The sequence below is a fragment of the Corvus kubaryi genome, unplaced genomic scaffold, assembly GCF_017639235.1.
Source record: "Corvus kubaryi isolate FWS band 111438036 unplaced genomic scaffold, C.kubaryi_AGA036_p1.0 37396, whole genome shotgun sequence".
Classification (NCBI taxonomy): Eukaryota; Metazoa; Chordata; class Aves; order Passeriformes; family Corvidae; genus Corvus; species Corvus kubaryi.
In genome coordinates, this window is record NW_024581135.1 from 1,040,152 (window position 1) to 1,048,847 (window position 8,696).

Consider the following 8,696-nt stretch of genomic DNA (forward strand, 5'->3'; position numbering starts at 1 on the left):
CACCGCAGCTGGACCCGCCCCACACTGAGGTCCGCCCCCTCTGACCCCGCGCAGCGTCTGCCGCGCACATCTCGCTCCTCACCCTCGCCATCCTCAGTGCGCTCCTCATCTTCCTCCCCCGAGCATCCTTCCCTCATCTTCCTCCTCCCCATCATTCTCTCTCCAGCATCCTCCCCCCAGCATCCTCACCCGGGGCTCCATCCCTCCTCCTCCTCCTCCACCCCCGGAGGGACTCCAGCTCCCACAGAACCAACCAGGAGGGGGCGAGGGGAGGCCGGGCACCCCCACTCCTTCCTATCCTATCCTGTCCTACCCTATCCCATCCTATCCCATCCCCTTTTATCCCATTGTTCCCTTCACTGCATTCTATTCTATTCTAAGCTGTTCGAGTGTTTCGATCCTCACAGCAGTGCCAGGACAGAGGGGACACAGCCCCTTCCACCCGGGAAGGAAATCCCTAAAAGTAGCAGAGCCACAAAGCTCAGCCCTGATGCAGACCTGGTGGGAAGTGGGAAATCAGCCCCAAAGTTTGGATGAATACACAGAGAATCATGGAACAGTTTGGGTGGGAAGGGAGCTGGGGTTGCTCCGAAGGGTCAGGCTGCATCCAAGGGTGCTCCTCACCCACTCCTTCTCCTGGTGCTCCAGAGAAAACTTGGATTGTCAGCTTTTAGCCATGTGCTAGAGCCCAGCCACACCTCATTGCCTCTTTATCCCTTCACCTTCCTCAGAAATAATTCCCAAGGATTTTTCCTGCCACTGCATTTCTGTTATTTTTTTCTGGTTATTTTTTTTGCCAGAAAATGAATTTAGTTTCTCACTTTTCTATTTTCTATTCCCATTCTCCTGTTCCCAACCTTTTCTCCCTGAAACACACGCTGTCCATTCCTTTCCCCACCCACTTAAAGGGAATCCTGGGTGGAATTCATCCCAAATTCTGGCTGAGCAGTGCCAGGCTGCCAGAACCCTCCTGGCTCAGAGATCCTCAGGCCTCGCCAGCTTTACATCTCCCATTTCGGCTTCCTCCATCCCTCCTGCTTTCCCAGAGGCCTCTCCCACCTCTTTCCCATCCCTGGGCTGGAACTGGGCAGCTTCCATGTGATCCGTACAGTGACAATCCAAGGGGAGCCATTCCCTGTAATTACTGCAATTAAAATCCGCATCATCGCTGCTTTTGGGGGGTGAGCGGATTCCCAGCATCCGTGTCCTGCCATCCGGGGGGAGACGAGGAAAGAGTGGGAGTGGGAAAGGAATGACGGCCATGTAGAGCGCCACCCCAAGGGTCCTGGCGACGGGAAGCTGCTCCAGGGAGCCCTGGGAGAGCTCTTCCCCCGGACTGACAGAACTCCCAGCTGATCCCGCCGTGCCGGAGCCACGGGGTTTTCCTGGGTTTTCCCAGCACAACCCAGGAAGCTTTGGTGCTGCCAAATCCCACTGGGCACGAGAGAACACCCAAAGTCCTCCAGGATATTCTCCAGGATCTCCTCCAGCTTTTCGAGGAGAGCCCAGCACATCCCACCCTGGAATTAGTGGTGCCTTCCCCTCGAATTCCCTCTGATGTCCCGAGGCTGCTCCTTCCCGCTGCTCCCAGCACGGACACGGAGGGAGGAGCGGCCCGGAACAGATGTGAGGCCGCACATCTGCCCCGTTCCTGAAAAAATGCGGGAAGCTGCGTCTGCCTCACTCTGAGAGCCCCTGGCAGGGCCTGAAGGGGCTCCAGGAGAGCTGCAGAGGGACTGGGGACAAGGCCTGGAGGGACAGGACACAGGGAATGGCTTCCCAGTGCCAGAGGGCAGGGCTGGATGGGAGATTGGGAAGGAATTCCTGCCTGGGAGGGTGGGGAGGGGCTTGGATGGAATTCCCAGAGCAGCTGTGGCTGCCCCTGGATCCCTGGCAGTGCCCAAGGCCAGGCTGGACATTGGGGCTTGGAGCAGCCTGGGACAGTGGGAGGTGTCCCTGCCCAGAGCCTGCTGCCATCCCAGCTGAACATTCCAGCTGAGCTTTCCCATCCCACGGTCCGAGGTTTGTGTTTGGGTCCATTTAAACTCACCTGCGCAGGAATTCCCTCCGGAGCTCCTTTTCCCGCAGTTCCATTTCTTACCTGCAATTCCCCGATTTCAGCACCTGGAAGCTTTTCCAGGCTTTAGCTGACATGGGGATGACGACAGATAAAATGCTTAAATTAATTATTGAATTAACAGAGACATTCCCAAACCTGGCTCATCCAATCCCACTGCCTGGAAGGTGCCTGGATATGGATTTGAGGGCCGATCCTGCTGTTTTCCCTTGGGAAAATGTTTTCCAGTTTGAAATGGGACTTGGAGCAGGCGGCCATGGCACCAATGCCAGGATTTTCCTGACCCTAGAAACATCCTGAGGGGTTTCATCCAGAGGGGAGAATCCCTAAATCCCTTAAATAAATCCCAAAGACAGGGATTAAGTCAGATTTCCAGGGAATGCGATGGAGGTTGCTTCCCTCTCTGTCATCTTCTGTCAATCTTAATAATTAACATTCCTGAGAAATTCCAAAAAAAAAGGGGAATACCTCCACACTGGCACTCATCCCTCCCAAAGGGATCACCAGGTGATTCACCGCCAGGCTCCGAAGCCCGTCATTAAGAGGAGCAGTTAATTATTAAGTTAATTGCCCCTCTGCAGAGTCCGTTAATTATCAGCCGGGAGGCTGGGCCTGGCCGGGGTTCGGTGTCACCTGCAGAGCCAGCCTGGAACACGGAATTACTGGGAAAGGGGATTTATTTGGGGTTATAGATAAGGAAGAGACTCTGGATGCGGGGAATCTCATTAAACGAGGTATTAATTAGTCCTTTGGTGATGTAATTGACTGAAGGGCGCTGCAGCAGTGTAGGAATTCTGAAATTATATATTCATGTATCAATTGTATTTCTAATTAGGATTCTATACATAGCTCCGACGTCGAGGAACCTTGGGATGGGGCAGGGATGTGGAGCTGTCCCCCTCTGGAGCCGGGGGTGTTCCACAGGGAAGTGACACCGCCCTCCCCCGCGGTCCCCAGGACGTTCCCAACCTCCTCCTTCCCAAATTCCCGGCCACAGGACCCACCCAGGGCTGTGGTGAGGCCAAAACCCTCGGGAAGGAGATGAAATAAATAATTGATTCCTTTTTTCCTGCATGGAAATTCCTGTTTCAATTCGATCCTGATGTTTTCCTGCTCTTTTTACAAAGCAGAATAAAATCTCCCCTTTCTGGGGAGCTTTTAAGCCACATTCTGTATTTTGGGGGTGATTTGAGGATGAGGAGCGGGAATATTTGGGCAGCGAGGCTGGAGATGAGCCCCCACTCCAAATTAATCCAGGATATTCCAGCTCCATGCACGCCCAGCAATCCCTTTTCCCAGTTTAACTCCCTCCTGCTTCCCCTTTCATGCTGTGTATCCAGCAGATTTCCTCTGCAGTTCTCACCATACCCAGATATCCCAGGATGAATCCATGACCACCAGAGCGGGATACAGAAAATACCGGCATTTTTAATGACCCAGTGCATTTACAGAGGTTTGTGGGAACTGTGAGGGAAATCCTGGGAAGTATTTCCCCACTTACGCCTGCTGGGATCCCGCTGCCCTGGGATTTCAGTCTCCTGAAGCCCCTGGGCACTGAGAATTCCCAAAATCCCAGCCCAGAGAGGGACACAGCTGCATTGGGGTGGCCCCCAAATGAATGTCCCCCACACATTTTGGGAATGTCCCCGCATGGACAGGCCCTGTCCCCACATCCCGGCTGGGAGCAGCTCCCGAGTGCCAGCGGCGCTTTGGGAACAGCCACGCCCACAGAAGGATCGAGCCCCAAAATTCCCAAAGGCAGAGAGGAGCCTCTGTGGTTCCTGCGGGAGCGAGAACAGCTGGAGGCAGAGCTGGGAGGGGATGCAGGGACTGAGCTCTGCCTGCGGCCTGCGGGATGCAGGGATTCGTGGATGAGTTGGGGATGGAGGAATGGAGGCTCTCCAGGCTCTGGGGCCTCAGAGGGGCACTCTGGGTCCTTCCAGCTGTTCCCTGAGCCCCAGCTCCGGCCCCAGTTCCATTCCCATGGAGAGGACAATTCCAGTCCCATGCAAGGAGGGGACAGTTCCCTCCGTGCCACTGCGAGGTCCTGTGTGTGCCGTTCCTTCCCCTCGGCATTCCCGTGTCTCCTGTTGGGATTCCTGGTGAAGTGCAGTCTTGGCCTGGTTTTCCCAGCACCAGATCCCATTTTTTCCCAGCACAACCCAGGAAGCTTTGGTGCTGCCAAATCCCGCTGGGCACGAGAGAACACCCAAGGTCCTCCAGGATATTCTCCAGGATCTCCTCCAGCTTTTCCAGGAGAGCCCAGCACATCCCACCAGCTCTAGCCACGCCTCCCAGCATGGCTCCCAGTGCCAAACTGGTGCCACAAAGCCTTTTATACTGGGCCACCTCTCCGTGGTGACAGCCCCACCTCCATATCCCAACTTCTCCAGCGGATGGTGCCTGTGGAATCTCTGGAGCACGCTGGAGTCGCTACCAGCAGGCCTTGGATCACTCGGAGGCTCCGAGGGGTCCAGGGGCGCCTGTGGCACCGGGAAGCCCCCGTGACTCGGCTGGGGTCGGGATTGGGCTCTCTCCAGCACGGCGGGAGCGGCGGGCTCAGGCGGCCAGGGTCATGTTGCGCAGCAGCCACTGCTGGGCGCGGCCGGGCCCGCACTCCCGCATGGTGGGCACCAGCCGGTCCTCCTCCGACGGCTCCGCCAGGCACTGGTTGCTGTTCAGGTGCCTCAGGGTGAGCTTCTGCAAGGGGCGACAGAGAATTCCCGTGAATCCCAACATCCCGTCGGGAAGATCCTTCAGGCCTGGCCCGGGCGCGGCATGGGAACCTCCTGGAGCACGCAGGGCCTGCCAGCCTCGTCCCACATGGAGCCACCCAGCTCTGCTGGACCAACACATCCCCCAGCAACGGGAAGGCAATTCCAAGGAACTCTCATTGCCAAGGCACAGCTGCTGGATGGAGGAGTTTGGCCTCCGTGGCCACATGGAATGTTTGTGAGCTGATGGAAATGTATCTGCTCACTATTCCATGGAAACGCTCCTGTTCCCAGGGCATTTTTCCTTCTTGGGACACCCCTTCTGTTGCCACCACATTTCTGAGGGATGGGGAAGGAATAAAACACCAACTGTTGCACTGGGAGAACAAATTCCCGGAGCAATCCTGGGAAGTTGAGCAGGAAATTCTGCACTTCAGTAACAGGGCAGGTACAGCCCAGCTGAGCCAGGGCTGCTCCCTCCCTCCCTCCCTGGGCACCCTGTGCCAGGGCCTGCCCACCCTCCAGCCAGCAATTCCCAATTCCCAATCTCCCATCCATCCCTGCCCTCTGGCAGTGGGAAGCCATTCCCTGTGTCCTGTCCCTCCAGGCCTTGTCCCCAGTCCCTCTCCAGCTCTCCTGGAGCCCCTTCAGGCCCTGCCAGGGGCTCGGAGCTCTCCCTGTGTCCTTCCCTTCTCCAGGGGAACATTCCCAGCTCTCCCAATACCCCTGGGAATGGGGAATTTCAGGATTGAACTCCTGCCTGCAGAGCATCCACTGGAGCAGAGCCCGATTTTATGGCAAGGGAACAAAGCGGGAAAACCAGGATGGGCAGGAAAATCCTGGAGGCTCCCAGACAGGGGAGAAAGGAGGGATTAATCCCAAAATTCATCCCAAACAGCCCAGGCTGAGGGCAAACCTTGGGATTGCCTTAGGGACAAGGGGGGCTGGGATGGTGGGAGCTGCTTGAGGGCTTGGGCTCACCCAGGAGGATAAATACTGATATAACAAAATAAAATATAAAATGTGTAAAAAATAGAAAAGACTAAAAAATACGAGAAAATATAAAATAATAGAAAATAATAAAAAAGATTATATATAATATAAAAATATAAGATATAAATACTATAATATAGATTCATATAAAATATTAAGATTGATATATTGTATAAAATCACATGGATTAATATAAAATATAAGACAAAAAGATGTAAAATAATATAATCTAGATGAATATAAAAATATAACGAAGAATAATATGTAAGAATAATATAAAATATAAATTAGTATAAAATAATATCATCTAGATGAATATCAAATATAACATAAAGAATAATATGTAAGAATAATATAAAATATAAATTAGTATAAAATAATATCATCTAGATGAATATCAAATATCAGATAATAGAAAAATAATGTAGCAGAAAATAATATAAAATATAAATTAATATAAAACAATATAAATTAGAATAATATGAAATATGAGATCATATAAAAATAACATTAAAATAATGTAGCAGGAAAAAATATAAATATAAATAGAATATAGAATAATATGAAATATGAGAGAATATAAAATGAATATGAAAATATAAAATATAAATTAATATGAAATAATATAGAACAATACGAAACATGAGATCATATAAAAATAATATAAGAATAATATAAAATATAAAATATAAATGAATATAAAATAATATCGAATATTATGAAATAGCAGCTAATATAAAAATAATATAAGAAGAATGTAAATAATATAAAATATAAATTCATATAAAATAATTTAAAATATTATGAAATATCAGCTAATATAAAAATCATGTAGCAGAAAATAATATAAAATATAAATGAGTATCAAATATTATCATATCATAACTGAAGGAGAATCAGGAATCATTTTAACAAGTGTCTGATGCTCCCAGGGCTCACAAACACCATTTATGTTCATTATTTCTAACATTTCTGTATGATATCATATTTATGGACTAATGTGGCTTTATAGTCCTAGATGGCATAATAAACCTACACTGGTGTTCAGCAGTGCCAATTGATATCTATTAGAGTTCATGTATTTGTATCAGTTTTACTTTTATCTAGAAAAAAAAATATGTAAAAAGAACACCTATAGAGATCAAATCTTAAAAATATATGAAAAAAGACTAACTGAACTGCTGGGAAATTCCTGCAAGGAATTTGGTTTTACTCCTTGGGCTCCTCCACGGAGTGTAATAAATTCTCTCTGAATTCCATGAAAAAGTCGATGAAAATTCTGGGAACAATTATATAAAAATTCTATGAAAACATGTATCAAATTCTATGAAAATCTCTGAAAAACCCCATGAAAATCCCATGAAAATCCCATGAAATCCCACAAAAATCCCACGAAAATCCCATGAAATTTCTATGAAAATCTCACAAAAATCCCATGAAATTTCTATGAAAATCCCACAAAAATCCCACAAAAATCCCACGAAAATCCCACGAAAATCCCACGAAATGCCTATGAATATCCCACAAAAATCCCATGAAATTTCTATGAAAATCCCATGAAATTTCTATGAATATCCCACAAAAATCCCATGAAATTTCTATGAAAATCCCATGAAAATCCCACAAAAATCCAATGAAAGTCCCACGGAGAATTCCATGGAGAATTCCAGGAAAAGCCGAACCTTTTTGAGAAAATCTTTTGCAACTGGAATGATTTTTATATGTCGGAATAAGAACCAAACCTTCACCTCCTGCAGGTTGGAACAATCCCGGTGACAGCAGGAGATCAAGGGAGCTTAATTCATCTAAAATGAATTAAAGCTAATAATAATTAACACTAATAATTGCTAGTAACTAATAATCACTAAGACAAACTAAACCAACACTAAACATCTGTTCTATCCTAAAGCTACAAAATCCCCTTCTGTCTTGTTTTATAGGAGAATTTGATATGAAAAAATTCTGTTAAATGATATGAAAAGGGTGTGGAAAAATTCCATCCAATTCTACGAAAATGGCATGGAAAGTTCTAAGGGAAGCCTGAGGAAATGATATTTTAAAATGATATTAAACTACATGAAAATGATACGAAAAATTCTATCAAATTCTATGAAAACTCCATGAAAAAGTCTAGGAAGAACAACTCAATTTGATGAAAATCCTATTAAAATTCGATGCAAAATTCCATTAAATTCTATGAAAATTCTATGAAAAAAAACTGTAAGAAAATTCTATGAAAAACAGTAAGAAAATTCTATGAAAAACTGTAAGAAAATTCTATGAAAGTTCTGGGGAAACTCTCTGAAAGAATTTAAGAAAATCCTATGAAAATTCCACCAAAAACATCCATACAATTCGACGAGAAATCCAATGAAAAAAAATCCATGAAAATTCCATGAAAGAATTCCACGGAAATCTACCAATTACAGACAAATGAACATTTTTTAGACCCTCCAAAAGATACAGGAAGTTAAAAAACACTTTCACCTCCAAATAAAACAAGCCAGAAATCCCGCCGAGCTCCTCCAGCAGAGACCAGCACGGGAAGACTCCCTGGGAATTCCTTACCCCACTACATCCCAGATTTCCTTCCAATCCCAACGTCCCTAAAGGAAATAGTCAGTGGGGCTGTAGTAAATCTTCCTAAAGACTTCCAGGCGGGAATAATTCCTGAGGATCCAGGTCTGCAGGGGGCTGCCATCGCAGGCCTCCACCGTGGGGCCCTGGGAGCCGTCCTCGATCCTGCCCAGCGTCAGGCACGACTGCGTGATGATGTGCAGGAATGTGCGCCTCTGGAAAACCGGGAATGCTCAGCAGGAAGAGCAGGGAAAACACACAGGGATAGACTGGGAGTTACTAATGGACAACGGGCTGGGAATGCTCCAGGGCCAAAGTTACTGATGGGGAACGGG

General features: G+C 47.6%; 1 protein-coding gene across 6 annotated transcripts in view; it reads right to left on the reverse strand.

Annotated features, from left to right (window-relative positions):
- Positions 1-3,485: 3,485 nt before the first annotated feature.
- Positions 3,486-8,696, reverse strand: part of GALNT13 (polypeptide N-acetylgalactosaminyltransferase 13) — a 50,264-nt gene continuing 45,053 nt past the window's right edge. For 3 of the 6 annotated variants that reach the window (XM_042040742.1, XM_042040743.1, XM_042040738.1), the window contains one exon: positions 6,997-8,576. In XM_042040742.1, coding sequence (XP_041896676.1) covers positions 8,391-8,576 — 186 coding nt within the window. In that variant the 3' untranslated portion in view covers positions 6,997-8,390. Of the gene's footprint in view, positions 4,778-6,996; positions 8,577-8,696 lie in introns of those variants that run through there. The other 3 variants (XM_042040741.1, XM_042040740.1, XM_042040739.1) reach the window with 2 other exon arrangements.